General features: G+C 36.6%; 1 protein-coding gene across 1 annotated transcript in view; it reads left to right on the forward strand.

The window, feature by feature from the left end:
* Window positions 1–10,867, forward strand: part of LOC102200256 (collagen alpha-1(V) chain) — a 32,062-nt gene extending 21,195 nt beyond the window's left edge. The window contains exons 17-26 of the mRNA XM_005750836.1: window positions 1,105–1,158; window positions 4,640–4,711; window positions 5,362–5,397; window positions 7,222–7,266; window positions 7,397–7,429; window positions 8,492–8,638; window positions 9,594–9,770; window positions 9,915–10,005; window positions 10,315–10,392; window positions 10,671–10,867. Of these exons, the coding sequence (XP_005750893.1) occupies window positions 1,105–1,158; window positions 4,640–4,711; window positions 5,362–5,397; window positions 7,222–7,266; window positions 7,397–7,429; window positions 8,492–8,638; window positions 9,594–9,770; window positions 9,915–10,005; window positions 10,315–10,392; window positions 10,671–10,867 (930 nt within the window). The remainder of the gene's footprint in view (window positions 1–1,104; window positions 1,159–4,639; window positions 4,712–5,361; window positions 5,398–7,221; window positions 7,267–7,396; window positions 7,430–8,491; window positions 8,639–9,593; window positions 9,771–9,914; window positions 10,006–10,314; window positions 10,393–10,670) is intronic.
* Window positions 10,868–16,118: the final 5,251 nt, after the last annotated feature.

Below are 16,118 nucleotides of genomic sequence, written 5' to 3' on the forward strand. Positions count from 1 at the left end.
ATACACTCCATGACATCTTGGCCAGTAACAAGAGAGACACGGAGATTACCCCAATGCACTACTGAACGACGCAGGAAATCATTCCTGCCTGTGCATCTCTGTACAACTCATTCATGTAAAACACAAGTACACACTGCAATAGTTGTACACCCATTGTACATTCTCTACAAAAAACAAAACAAAGTACAGTGTGATAAGATGGGCACCTAAATGTCAACCATATATGTTTAATTTGTGTAATATACTGGAATATTTATAATTAGGGCTATTTATATCTAGTAGAGTCATTTTGTTGTATTTTACAAATTTCATATATGGTATTATTTATTTAGTTTAGTTATTGTTCTTATAAAATAATGTATTCTGATTCTGACTCTAGAATACTTTGGCATACACAGGAAATCATGTTCAACTCAATAATTTTGAAGTGCCCAGGCTCGAAAACAAGCTCAAATCATCACCCCCCTTTTTTTTTCTTATTGGACTGTCGTCAACTTTGACAGTTTGCTGAGGACTTTAGGATCTCAGATGTAGCTCTTGGGTTTTTTGCAGTTTCTTTGAGCACTGCATGGTATTGTGTTAATGCACACCTAAATGCTCCAGAAAAAATGTATGCTTTTTATAAATGTTCACACTTGCTGATGATCAGCTAATCAAGTGGATTTGATTTGGATTTCCGTAGTTAATTCCTATGGAAGCAGTAAATGTGTACCTTTTTTCAAAGGACTGTAAAATTCCGCTGAAAACCTTCTTTTTTACTGTAGTTCTGCAATACTTTGGCCTTAACAGCAACACACAGCTGTAGCATATACCCTGGACCACCAATGTTTCTTTCACCATATGACTCCTTTTGTAAAAGTCATTGGAAAAATAGATCCTAAAGCCACCTACTGTACCAGGAATTAGCCCCAAAGGTGGTTTCTATACACTGAATGGTGCTTAAATGTCAGGACAGGTTGTTGTTAACATGATACTGAAATGTGAACTGTGGAAGTTACAGTCATAAAACTTTATAGGTTATTGTCATCCAGACACAAACTGGGCTCTAGTGTCTATTTTGTCTTTTCTTCCTCTAACCTATTATTACCTGCTCTTCCTTGGCAGGGGAGTAAAGGCGATGGTGGCATCAGAGGACCTCGAGGCAGAGTGGGTGCTGGGGTGAGTGAGTGACGTCACAGTTATAATACAAAGTGGGAAAGACAAATTGCAAAATTTAGATACCCATAACCACTTAAATGTCTTGAAACACCAATCATGAAAAACACATACATTTTCAATTGATCACACTTAGGAAAGCCCAGTCAATTAACTCAAAAACTCCACTTTCAGTTTTTCCTTTTTCTCCCACAGTCCATTTCCGTGTTTGGTTCCTTTCATTATTTACAAACATACAACAGTTCTTGTGACAATTCCCACAATAAATCACGCCCATTCCAGTTCTTCTTTTGTTCCCTTAAACTGGAGGATTTTCCCATGAGCAAAAGAGTTACTTTTGCACGTGTGTTTTACTTACAGGCCAGTCCGGTCTTTCTAGTCCAGTGATCTCAGGTCCCTGCCTGTCACGAGTGGTTCTCAGACTTTTTCTGGAATGCCCCGCTGCAGGAGCTGAAATACAGTTTATTCCCAATGCCCCACAATTTTTATCAATCATTAAATGTAAGAAAGGATCCAAAATGCACGCTATATGGACAAAAAAGACCACCTCTGAATTCAGGTATTTTTAGTCCCATTTCCACAAGGTGCACAAAATTTAGCACCAAGCCATGCAGTAATGGTTAAAAAAGAAGCCATTTTGCGAAAATCTTACCTTCTTGATATTCAGTGATAAATTTTAAGTGTTGTTATTGCTTAAGAACGGCAGCAATTCAGACATGGAGTGGAAGATCACTGTTCAAATTACAGAGCAGGGTTTCTGAATACTGAGGTGCATTGTGCGATAAATTAAAGTAAGAGTTCCAAACCCCCTCTGGCTTAAACAGTAGCACAAAAACTGAGCTTCATGGTACGGACTTCGATGGCCAAGCAGTTCCTGTACATCTATTATGCAGCTGCCCCAGTGCTTTTGTCCATGTAATGTTAGTGAAATACAACAGGTAAGAATTATAAGAACATTGGCAACATTGTCTTAAGAACAACTTATTATTTTTAGAATGTCATGTTGCCAGTGCCAAAGTTTTCATTTTGGAAGGTGGGTGACAATCACTTAACAGAGGTGATGACTTACGACACCAGCCGTCAGTCACCTACAGTCCAGTCTCGAGATCCCTCTATGATGGAGTTGGGCAACATCTTACAAAAATTTCACACTTTCACACAACTCAGTGACCGAATGACCCAGTGCTTTTTTCACTCCTTGACTCATGTGACATCTCAGATGATTATTAATGTGTCAGCAACCCTGAAGACCACTTCCAGTTCCCACTGGAGGTTAATACTGCATACTGTGTTAATTCTAACTCGCTCCTGAATAACTTGGAAGTCGGGTTAGAATTGTGGAACAAAGTTCCCAATTGAAAAGATGGAGCATACCAACATGGCAGCACTGAATGTAAACAATAGTAGAACTGCAAACTTTTATTCTGTACTCCAACTCTTGTGTATTTTTCACTCATTAAATAAGTCCTATGCAGAGCAGTGATCAGGTTCTATCCACAAATGTGTTTTTTTTAAGCATAAAGAATAAATATTATGCTTTATTTCTAGTGATACCTGAATGGCTCTAGCTTGCTGACAGTCAAAACAAATTCTGTTTTTCTTGGAGCGCTCTAACTCTGGAGTGATGCCACTCCCGACTTCCAAGATATCTGGAATCTGGAATGCAGCTTAAATCCCTGGAACTTTAAAACAGCCTCTTGGATGAGAGGAGAAACATCCTCACAAACCTAAAAAAGTCCAGTTGGTTTCTTTTTAGGCACTCGAGACTACCATGTCCTGGATGACTAAGAACCTACACTGACAATCAGTAAACTAAATACATATAACCTTTCATCAAAAACAAAACACAAATCTTCATAGCCAGTTTGTAAAAGTAGTTTTCCCAATAACAGAAACAAATTACTGAGAAAGTACCCTAGTTATGACCACCTGGGTTATTTGGTCTGAGAAGCCAAAAAGTTACCCATGGGTTTAAATTGAGTAATAGGGACAGACCCTTTGGTTATCGCGACATCTGCTGCTTCGTTGTTATTCATTGTCTTACCACTCTTTGGCCAGTCCCATGTAAATGTCAAACTAATGTTGTGTGAAATCTATGGTCTCTGTAGGCTTAGGGGAACTTTAGCAGTTGCATTTAGCCTTTATATGCCAGTGTTTTTTTTCTTTTTTCTTTTTAATTTTCTGGGAGATACCAAAGGGAAGTGAAACATATTGCTAGACATAAACAAATTCATATCTGTTTTTATCCATGAAGATAATATGAATAATAGGGCTGCATTTTATTTAAGAAATAGAAATTGAAAGCAGAAAACATCAAACAGTTACAGATGAATGCGGTGAGATTATTTATAATCCTGGGAAATATCAAACCTAACAAATTATTTACAAAAATATATTGAATCTGAGTACATTCAAGCTATTTACTGGATGCACAGAATAGATACTTAGCAGTGGACTGACTTTTTTAATTTTTTTATTCTTTCTCAGTTCAGCTGATCTAAGTTATGGAAACTGTCCATAGATCAGCAAATTGCAAGTCAGGGAAAATCCCGAAGTGGAAGTGAAGCTAGCGGTTTTCATTAAAACATAACACTGTACAACTTTAAGCAGCTGTTCTACTGAATAAGTAAAGAATTTTCCCAAAGCTCAAATCAGCAGATTATTTTGGCATGAATCCAGTCAATGAAACCCATGTGACCTTAACAGTGAAACTATGAAAAGAGGATATCGCTAATAGTAAAAAAACAAATAACAAACACACTGTTAGTTTGGATTATAGCTAATAGAGCCAACAGGCAAACTTAATGTATTTTTATGTGTCTCTAATATACTTTAATCCAGAGTTACATATCTGGAACATCTGGAGAAGAGGTTGACAGAGAGATGAGAAGCTCAGTAAACTGGTGACTGACCATACAGTGCTTTTACATTTGTTCATTACAGTGGATTCTATCAGTTAAATCCTGAGTAATTATTTCAAAGTTGGTGTTCAGAGAACTTTTCAAAACCAAACATTGCTTTAAGCGCAGCATACCTGATATACACTTTGGCATATAGAAATGTAAGTGGTTGATGGATTTCCTTCAAATTCAGAGAAAACAACAAGAAACCCCAGCATAGACCCTTGTGGCACTCCACAAGATATTTATTCAGAGAAATGCAGATTTTTTTCCCCCCATCACTTGTTTTAGTCTTGACACGAATGTGATTTCTGAATGACTGAGTCAGTTTCAGTAAGACTGTTGATTATTCTGATGAAAGACTTTTGACTGATTACTGTAATGTAAATAATACCATTAAGTGACCAATTGTTTGATTTTCATATCTCATCATCGTCTATTCAAAGTTACCGTATAGGCAATAGCTTAAGATTTCTTTAGCTGTTTTTAATATAATTGTAAAAACAGCAGAAATGATAGATAAAATATCTGCACAGCGCAAGCCTATTTAATTTTCAGTTGCTTTTTTTTAATTTGTTCAACAGGGAGCCCAAGGAGAACAAGGAGATGCTGGAATACCAGGAAAACCAGGAGCAAAGGGCCTCCAAGGCCCAAAAGTGTGTGCACGCAATACTCTGTGTTCAACATGTGAATGTGTGTGTGAATGGGTGGATGACTGGATATGTAAAGCGCTTTGGGGTCCTTAGGGACTAGTAAAGCGCTATATAAATACAGGCCATTTACCATTTAACATCTTCAAGGATTTCTCTCTTCTATCTTTCAGTCTTTTAAGAAATATCAAACATTGCATTGTTTTTGCTGCACCAAAAACCTCCTTCACTTGATTTTGTCAGCAAATTACCACAGTTGCCAGTAGTTTATTTTGAAGACACCAACCTGTCTGCAAACACTTGCTAACTACTCAAAAGAGCAGTAGTGAAACTTGAAAAAAGTGCCACCAAAAGTCAGCAAATAGTGAGTTTTTGCAGACAGTTCTGTGTCTTCCACGCAGTCTCCTAGTGACCAAAACAATGGGTGGTTACCAGGCGGTTTTGCAGTCAGGATTACTGTATTAACTAATAAAAGCAGTTATAGTTTAAATATTAACTTAAGTATTGTGCTAATCATTCTATTTGTGTTAGTTTAGTGTTTAGTCATTCTTCCAAACGTCTTCCACACATTTTGATAATTTTCAGAACTGACCCACAGACCTTTAATATCAAGATATATTATTTAGTTGTGTGTTTAATTGATTTTTGTTTAACAGGGGCCCAAAGGTGAGACGGGACCTGATGGGGAGAAGGTGAGTTCTTTAACTACACAGTCAAACTGCATTACAATAGTAATATAAAATAAAGGTATAGCGACTGTAACTTGTGACCTTTTGTATGCCTAAAAGACCAGACACACTTTCACTTGTAAACAAAACCTAGCTACCAGAGAGTGCTGACTCAAAATTCAAATTCAGTTCAGGCTTTGAAGTCCTTCATAAATTCATGACAACTCTGAGTCAGTGAAAACAGACAAACAATTTTTTGTCAGTTGTATGGTCAGAATAAGTAGCTAGTTAAATACTTTCCTATTTAGAATCACTTTCATGTGTCTGTGTGTGGACGGAGGTGCGGTTTGAATTGCTAAGTTGGGGAGTTCCCTTGTCTGTGTTGTCAGAGTTTTGTTGTGTTTGACATGAACTTTGTTGGGTATTATTTAGTGTCAAGGCTCAGGGGCTGCTAGTGTTTGTGTGTGTGCTTAAGGCTTAAGGCTTTCTGTTATCTCATGGGTGTAGCAGTTTCTCATTTATGTTGGAGTAGAATAAACGGAGGAAAAAACTACCATAGCAGTAAAACCACATGTCTTAATATTGTTGAGATCTAATTCAAAATGAAAGTTGGAAGGTTGTCGCTCCACTCATAAATTTGGCTGAAAGTTAAAAAATACTTTTCTTTTTCAACACATCTGCAAACTGCTCAGTCCCCCACCAGATTAACACCCTCTTCCTATGAGGCAGCAACTATAGCACCACCATGATGTCCTCAGAGTAGAGCTGCTGCTCCTCCAGATTAAAAGGAGCCAGTTGAGGTGGTTCGGGCATCTGACTAGGATGCCTCCTGGGTGAGGTCTTCTGGGCCTGTCCCACCGGGAGGATGCCCCGAGGCAGACCAAGGACACGCTGGAGAGATTATATCTCTCGGCTGGCCTGGGAACGCCTTGGTGTTCCCTCAGATAAGCTAGAGGAGGTGGCTGGGGAGAGGGAGGTCTGGGCTTCTCTGCTTAACTGCTGACATCTTGTGCTGGTTGTAGAAACATGATCAAAATTTCTTAGTTGGCACTTTTTATTTCTTTATTTAATATTTGGTATTAAGGTGGCAGCAGCATAAAGAAGGTCGGGGAAGGGGGGCACAGACGTATCAGCATGGGGCCTATCAGTCCATCTTAATCATTTTTAGCCTTCATGTTACCAGCATATTAAACATAAACAGAATACAGACTAAAGAGTAATTTACTGCAAGAAGCAAAAATAATAGCAAACTAATGCTATCATTTTTCTGTAAAGCAAATTTACCTACAGGTATAAATAAAGTAACCTTGAACCTTGATGTCCTGGATCTACCCTGAGACCTCCTCCAGGACATGCCTTCGGAGACATCCAGTAGGCTTCCTGCCCTAATCACTTCAGCTGGCTCCTTTTGATGTGAAGGAATACCAGCTGTACTTTGAGTTCCTCCCGAATGGCCAAGCTCAGAACCCTCACTCTGAGCATGAGCATAAACATGCTTTGGACAAAGTTGTGCTGCAGTCTTATTCTTTCATTTACTACCCTGAGGTGGTGGCTCAGATGAGGGTGGAGATGTAGAATGAGCCATAAACTGAAAGGTTCACTTTCAACCCCAGCTCTCTCTTCACCACAGCAGAACAGTGCAGTGTCTGTATTACAGCAGATGCCTCACCAATCAGTCTCTTGCTCTTTTCTTCCCTCACTCATGAAGCAGATACATAAACTCTTTGGGCAGCAACTTATCCTTAAACCCAGACAAATTTCACTCCACACTTTTCTTGTGGAGAACCATGGCCTCAGACTTGGAGATGATAATTCTCAATGTTTCATCATATTTACTTTCCCCTGCAGGGTGCAGCAGGGAAGAAGGGCACGAAAGGCGAGAAAGGACAGAAGGTGATTTTACCTGTTTACAGTTAGATAAAGAAACATCTTCCTACAAACCGTACTCTCCATTTCATTTCCTCTTTCCACCCCCGCTGGGATTTACTCACTGAGTTTGTTCCTTTTTCGTTTTACCTTTCAGGGAAGCGTAGGAGACCGTGGAGACAGAGGACAGGTGCGTACTTGATTTACATTTCTTGTTTTTACTCTAACGTCATAGAAATACATGCCCATGACGCAGCGTGAGTTTCTGAATCCATAAAAAAACCATTTCATGCCTTTCCTTATTATACTGATTCCAAGTTGTTATCGGTTTTAGTAGAATATCCTACATATATCAGGCAAAAATCAGAACACATTACTCCATATGTAAAAGAAATATATAAATAATTTAAAACCATGAACATTAAACAGGGCTAATCGGTCTGGATAGCCTTCAGAGTTTTAAGGTTATCCTAAAGGAGTTGCATGTCATTGAACTCAGGTCAGGCCAGTCATTTCTTTCCCACACTAACATTTTAGGGAACAGGCTTTATACACAAGGGTATTGTCATGTTAAAGCTGAAAAAGGCAAAGTTATACAGGGACTGGTGTGGAGTACTGCACCAATAAGCTTAGAAGGAGATAAAGTTAATACTGAGTACAACTGAGTTAAGTTTGTTGGTTCAGTCATCCACAACAGCCCCAGTTAGTCACATGGCCCTTTGGGAAAACTGACAGTCCAGCCCTGCTCCAGTATTGTCCTTTGCTTCAGTGCAGCATGAAGTTTGTTCTAAACTATGAAACAACAACTTTCAGAATAAACATACAAACAGGCATCCAGTGTAACATTGTTTCAAAAGACATTCTGATGCTGGAGCTTTATCACTTGTCTCAAAGCAGAGGTATCCACATTAGCATCTGTTCTTCATAGCTGCCAGAACTGTTTATGATTTCTCCATACTGTCTGCCAGGTTAACAGCTGACAGTTGAGCTGAAGCTTATGTTATTATGATGGGATTTCAAGACAAAATATTCAAAAAAATTTTATCATCACACATTTTCAAAATATCTTCACTTCACTTCCCCGTTGCCCATGCTGTAATCTGTGTAAACATATGATTTGCAAAAGCTCAGACAACTAACTAAAAATTAGTCATACTAATTACGCTTTTTGGGGTATAAACAGTAATCTGTTGTAGTGTAAAAGTACTCACATGCCTCTTTCTTCCTCATTTGAAACATCTTCTTTTGACAGCGTGGGCCTAAGGGAGCTGTTGGTCCCATTGGGGCTCCAGGCCCGGTTGGACCTCCTGGCATCCCAGGGGTCAGAGGACAACGTGGTCCAGCCGGGGACCCAGGTCTTAAGGGTCGAGCTGGACCTAAAGGAGTGCAAGGTCCATCTGTGAGTAACATCTGCATGGGAGAATGCATGGATTTTTGAATTAACCAACATTGAAACAATATTCATTTGTAACCATTGTAAACACCAGTTCATCAGTGTTAATACTTGAAGGTTCATGTTTGCTGTTATATATATATATGTATATATATATATATGTATATACACACATATATATATACACACACATATATATATATATACACACACATATATATATATATATATACACACATATATATATATATATTTATATATTGTACTATTCTTAGTTAGCGTATTGTCGGTCTTGTTAATGTTGTTTATAATGGAGCACTGTAACAAAAAAATAATTTCCCCCAGGGATCAATAAAGTATTCTGATTCTGATTAAACTGAAAAATCCCTGTTTTCAACTTAAGTTAAACTTGAAACACACTCAGTGTGTTCTAAATAATATCTACTGCCTTATTTAAAAGAGGAACTAAAAGTATCGCTGAAACTTATTTCCCTGACATCATTTCCTTCCTGGTTCCATTATTTTCACTTCAGTTAGTCATTTTGAAAAGTCCAAATGTTATGTGAAAATATTATTGGCTTATATTATTTTAGCTTTTATACATCTCACAAACAGAAGGCTGATAATATCACAGAAAAAATTACTGTTGGATAAATCACAATAACGTGTCTTCTTAAGAGCTGGGCCTCAGTCTACTAAAATCATTAATAATTAGAATGAATTCCCATTATTAATTAATGTGCACAATGTTTTCGTGACTAACTTATCATTCATTTTGTATCTTAGACGTCAGAGAAACTTCCAACACCTCTAGTGATCAGCATCAGATGTCTGATTTTGTCTGAACCTGACCAGTTTATTATTTCGTTCACACTTAAAGAGTAAGATGATAGCTTCTTACTGTAACGCTGGAGTTTTGCAGCATTGATGCAGAGAATCTGAATTGTTTGTTGTCCTGCAGGGTCCTGGGCTTACTGATGAGCAGGTCTTGCAGCTCTGCAGAGGTGTTGTTACAGCTCAGATCTCTCAGTATGCTTCCTCCATCAGAGCCAAGTGCTCTCAGGGCTGTCCCATCAACAACCGGACACTCATTGGGCCCCCAGGAGCTCAAGGGCCACCAGGGCCACCAGGCAAAGCTGCAAGTCCCTCTTCAGTCTTTTTATTATTTATTTGTCATTTTAATAGCTGCTGTGAGATAAACTAGGGATGTGATATAAACTCTTGGATGTCCTGCCCTTATACCTATTAGTATATTAATATAATTTCTGCCTTCATCTATCAGGGTAAAGTAGGAAAACCCGGAGCAAAAGGAGCCAGAGGTGTTCAAGGTGACAGAGGACTGGAGGGACAAAAGGGAACACCCGGCGACAGAGGCAAGAGTTTCCTACTCCCTTGACCGATTAAATACCTATGTTATTTTTTTATATTTATGCTTTTTATTGAAGGTTTTAGAGTTTAAGAACTTTGAAAGGTTAAGATGGACATATAAGGGCACATAGTGGGGAAAAAGTTGGATAGCTAAAGAACGGCACTAGTGTAAATTAAACAATTTAAAATCATTTAGAATAGTATTCTTGCCATGGTTTTTACTCACAGTGTCAGTATTTCATCAAAAGGGAAAAAAACGTTTGAAAACATAGTTGTGCAGCTTTGTGAGTTGCATCTTTTATCTTTTTTAAAAGGTCGAAAGGGACCCAAAGGCGTTGTAGGAGATCCGGGTATAGGGCTGCCAGGACTCAACGGACCACAGGGACTCAGAGGTAGGACACTGGTCGCATCCACACTGTCAAACATCCTGTAAACATTACTTCAGGACTGTTTTTTTTTATTTTTTTTATCTTGAATTAGATAACAGTGAAAGATAACAGTGTATCTGTAATAAACAAGTAGTAAAGCCTGAATTTTTTTAAAATAAAAAATAAAAAACATACTAATTTATTTATTTAGTCCGTAATTAGCCAAAAACTCAGTACTGTCTTGATATAGCGTAATGAATGTTTGCACCATGTTTTCTTTTTTCAAATTTTGCTTTTTACAGGTTCACCAGGTAACCCGGCAGAACCAAAAGATGGCATGGAGGGTCTCCGTGGGGCTCGTGGCTTCTCTGGTCCCGTGGGTCCACCCGGCATGGTTGGATTTGCAGGTGTACCGGGATTTTGCGAGGCACGAGACTGCAGCATTTATGCACCAGTGATGCGCAAAGAGCAGGGTCTGGTGAAAGGGCCAGTGAGTTAAAAAAATCTGAAACTAAACATCAGATATTATGGTGCTTATAGGAATAACTTGGTGTTAACAATGAAATATTTTACATACAATATTGTGACAATAGTCTGTCAAAAGCTGTGATAAAAATGTCAGTGGATAAAGTGTAGTGTCATGATGCACTTCAAGATTGTGCAGAAATCTCATGCCTCTAGTCAACATCTGATACCACACAGGGATTATATTTCATACATGTTCAAACTCTGCAGCAGTTTTTACTGCTGTGTATGTTGTGAATTTAGAAAATGATAAATTATCCCAAGCTGATTCCTTATTTCTTCATTTTAGTTTTTTAATTTCTCTGGTACCCAAAGAATAAATAGATAAATCTATGTAAATATTTTGTAAAGACTCTAAAGTACATGTACTGCGCTCTGAAACAAATAAACAGATGTGTTCTTTAGTCAGTCTGAGTCTTCAGTTTTTCTGACTGGGTGCATTTTTATTTTATTTTACTTTTTGCAAAGTTTTTGCAGTCAATGACCCCAGAAATGGCCTGGTTTCAATTTCCTGGATCTTCCACGACGTGATAAACATCTTTTTTTCAGTGATTCAAATAAAAATGAAAAAGAAAAATAGCATATTACACTCTTATTATCAGGTTTTTTTCACTGGATTTCTTTCAAATATATGAAAAGTACACTTATGGTAATGTGTGGCTTAAAAATACACATTTACTATGTGACCTAAACAATGTTATAGTTTCAAACTAACATTTCAACAAAATAAAATGGCAGAATAAGTAGTACAGAACAATTTTGTGCACAACAAATTGTGCAAAAGAACCCAACTTAAAAACTCTGATTATCAGTGACATGGACTTTTTGTATAGAATAGAATAGAATAGAATAGAATAGAATAGAATAGCCTTTATTGTCATTGTACAGAGTACAACGAAATTGGAGTGCCACTCCCTTGGTGCAAGTATAAAACTACATCTGTTACCTCTTCATTAAGAAAGCACTCAGCACACACAATAATTGTGTTTTGTTTTGTTTTATTTCATAGGTGTGCAATAATATTATACTACCAGCATAGACAGCACTGATGCATTGATTAACATATGATAGCAGCAACACAAGAAGGAAAGCACATAAGTACCCTACACCCTACTGCATGAAATGACACATGACTGTAAAAATATGGGATTTTACATTCTAATGTTTGGTGCTTCAATAGATCATATTACAACAGTGTGGTTAAAACAAACAAACAAACAAACAAACAAACAAACAAATAAACACCTATTTGGCAGTAGGATTTTCAAACACAGCAATTTTTTTTTTTAATTAATTCTATTTGGCTCAGTTTTTGTTTTTTGTTTTTGATTATTTCACATTTTTTTCCAGTCTCTAATGAAGTCTCTAATAAAAACAATAATACTAAAAGTCCCCCACCCCATATCTCTCTCACACACACAGACACACAAACACACACAACAAACAAACAAAAGCACCACTTAATTGGCTGCATAGTTTTTAAATACTCAGCTGTTACGTTTGATATGTCCTTTTTGTATTTCAGTGGGACAGCTTTTTAGTGCTTTTATTGGAATGTTTCTATTATTAACTTAATGCCCAATTTTAATGAAATAATCATTTTCAAAAGATAAGAGATAATCGGGAAGCAAAAAAGAGCATGATTGTTTGTTAATTAAAACAAATGTATTGATTTTATTTTATTTAATCAAAAGCTAATGATATGATTAAGAAACTGATTTAAAAAAATCACAATTAAAACATGTTGTATTGAAAGTACATGGACTGTCTTGATGATAAAAAAAAATTAGAGAAAATCTAAAGTTTGTGTGTTTTTTCACATTTTTTTAATGCATTTTTTAATGGGCAGAAAGAGTTTAAAGTTAATGCCTTATATATAATGTAGCAGATGTGTAGGACAATTTATTACATATTCATCTGGTCCAAATGAAAACATTGTTAATATTTTATTTTTTTAATACTTTACACTTTAAGTTGGTAATAAAATGTAAAATAGTTTCCCTAGTTGGAGTGGAAGTGTCGAATATTTGTAAAACACATGAGAGGTCAATAAAAAAAACAAAAAAGAAAATAATGTATTCCAGAAAGAAGACACATCTGGGTTTAATCTGGCTATTTTATGGCAACTGGCAAATGGTGCATCTGCCAAACATGGATAAAAGGCACAGAGTGGTCCTAACATTGGTCACAGCTAGTGTTGGGTCAGATGTAGCCTGGTATTAAACTTACTCCACCAGAACCAGCACAGTACCATTAGTCAAGGCCAAAGTGCCTGTAGAGAAAACTGCAGATATGGGCCACATTTGGGCGAAACAGTTATTGTAGGGAGGAGAGAAATGGAGTGGAAAACATTGGTAAAGAAATACTGGCAGTTTATCTCATTTCCACTCCATCTATACAGAGAATGGCTTTGGTTCTGCTTTACTAGTTGTAGCTGTCATTTAAATGTAGTAAAACCGTTACAGTTACTATTCAAATACATATTGTAAACATTCATAGCTGCCATTGCATTAAGAGTTCTGCAGGAAGAGCTGTACATGAGAACTGTGTGTTTAGGGAATGTTACTCCTTCCACTGCTGGTGTTGTCCTTCAGCTATTTAACTATGTGCCACATAACTGTATTTATGTCATCTTTTAATAAGATGAGCCACACATAAATTTGGCATTTTGCAGAATAAGAATGGATCACAACATAAATAAAATTCAATAATCTATGAGTATTGTCTTGAATATTGACTGATTCTTTATTAAATCTCAGCTAAAAAGAGTTTACTTTAGCCTGTCAAAAAAGCTGTAAATACCTTATCTTTAGTCACTTAAAATGAATAAAAGCAGCAGATATTTTTTGTAAAAAAGAAATGTCATATTCCCATTATGAAATTAAAAATAAAAGTTTTTAAAAACGCCTAATCTCAGTTTCCCAAGGCACCAATCACATAGTTTAAATAGCTTATTTTGTCATAACTTGAAATGTTTATATGGAGCATATTTACTCAAAAATAAAATTGTTCAAAGAAAGTAGCTTATTTATTAGCAGCTCAGTTAACCAGTAAGTGGTTTCAAAACAGATATTACCTGAATATTTGCTTTGTTACTTTGGATAGTGTCAGTGGTAATTGTTTTGACCAGTTTAGATTAGTTTAGTTAGTTCTGAGCAGTTTGTTTAGAGATGCTTGAAAATGTATGAAACACTAAAACAAGCTGTGTTCTGTGCTTGGTTTAGTCCTACAGTAGTAAAATACAGCTTTGAGGTCGCTGGTGCAATTCAAGTAAACCAAACAAACACAAGATGCTCTTTTCTGCTTCGACAATCTCTGACCTTCTTTCAAGTGCATTCAGGGTATTTTTTTAAATAAATAAATAATAAATTTCTCAGCACTTCACTGTATTTTTGTTTCCTGAGATTATAACAGTAAAGTGACAAGTGGGACCTACTTCAGTTTGTTAAAATTAGTACCTGGGTTTTTACCATCACTGGTTTGTAAACATCAAATTGGCATGTACACATTTTTTAAACCTCTTCCAGTCCTATGACACAACAGAAACCTTCTTCCCTTCATAATACACTAGTCACAATTTCTGAAAGGTTTCTGTGAGCAGCTTTGTTCAGTGAACTCTGGGAGTTGTATTTACCAAGTGTAGCAGCTAAGTACACCTCTGTACTGTAGTTTAGTGTGTTTCAAATAAATTGAATGTTTATCTTCATCAATAAATTTGTCATTTAAATAGCAGCAGGTCATGTCCATACACATTCAGTATCAATAAATAAATGGTAGCAGCAAATTGTCTCATTAATAAGGAAAATGTTACACTTTTTAAATATTTTGTCGTAATTTAACACTAAACTTAAAAATCTTACCAAAAGGGGCAAGGAGACAAAAGCGAAAAAATTGACTGGTGATCATTATTATTTTGGCTTGTGGAAGAAATCCATGAAATTTTTAAAAGGGTCTTTCTTGGTAAATACACCCCTGAGAGAAACACGACTCAAAAAAAAACAACAAAAAAAAAACAAGTGAGGTTTTTAGGTTGTAGGATATATTCCAATGCTCTCTAAATCACTTTCATTTTGTCATTTAACAGTAAAGGATGGAAACCGATGTGCCTGAAGAATGATAAAGTGTTTCAGTGCTGTAAGAAGAAGTGTAAATATAATATTTTTGAGCTTATAGTTGTATAAAGTATAAAAGTATAAAATTGCCTTCATGGTAAACACTGTCTGCACGGCACTGCATGGCGAGACAGTGCAAACTGATTCAAGCTGACAGGAAGCAAAAGCATAGCTGTTCCCTTAGCAGAAATACCTTTCACCCCTGATATTAAAAGCATCTTTTCTTTCTGGCAAAAGCAGACGACTCAGGAGATCATCTGCTTCACAATCCATCCGGCTGTCAGTAGTGCCAATCCAACGGTGCCTGCAGCAGAAAGAAAATTGGTTAGCAAGTTAGATTTTCATGCTTATAATAAACCACTATTCAGATAGGTGCTAATATAGCATTCACTAGTTTTAATGTGTGCATCCTTTGTCTCCATTGTGGAATTAAATATTTTTCAGCTTACTGAATAGATGCCATAACACAAAGTTTTGGATTCTCCATTGATTTGATTAAATGACTTGTACTGTGTGCTAATAAGCTGAGCACTGTTTACAAGCAAACAGGAACATTTCCACCCTTATAACAAGATTGTTACCTGGGACATTCGTGTCTGGTTACTAGCATTGCACTCCTATGTAAATGTGTGTCATGTTAGACACATGATGGAGAGTTTAAAGAGTATTTTAAGACTGCCTCATTCTACTAGACCATCTACTTTAGTCCTGTATTGAACATGTGCTGTTCAACATCTTCAACAGCTGCTGATGTTTTGATATTGCTTGTGTTATAACATCAATAACATCAAAACATTGCAGAAAACAAATAATTTTACTGTCACTCAGAAGACTGTGAGACTGTGATTCATGTCATGCACGGGAGTGGTTTTTTTTTATCCTTTTTTTGTTCACTGAAAAAATCATGGCCTACTTTAACTACACCAATTCAAAATTGTATCATCTTCTTGAAGAGAGAAATAAAAATAAGCTTAAACATTGTTTGGGGAGTGGAATCTAGGTCTATGTTTATGTATCTCAAAAATGGAGTTTAAAAACACAGTCAAAAATCTGTCTGTCATTGTATAAAACAAGACTTACTCTGATGCCTACACGACCCATTAAAATCCTTAG

The sequence above is a fragment of the Pundamilia nyererei genome, unplaced genomic scaffold, assembly GCF_000239375.1.
Source record: "Pundamilia nyererei isolate P.nyererei 1_Seehausen unplaced genomic scaffold, PunNye1.0 scaffold00289, whole genome shotgun sequence".
Classification (NCBI taxonomy): domain Eukaryota; kingdom Metazoa; phylum Chordata; class Actinopteri; order Cichliformes; family Cichlidae; genus Pundamilia; species Pundamilia nyererei.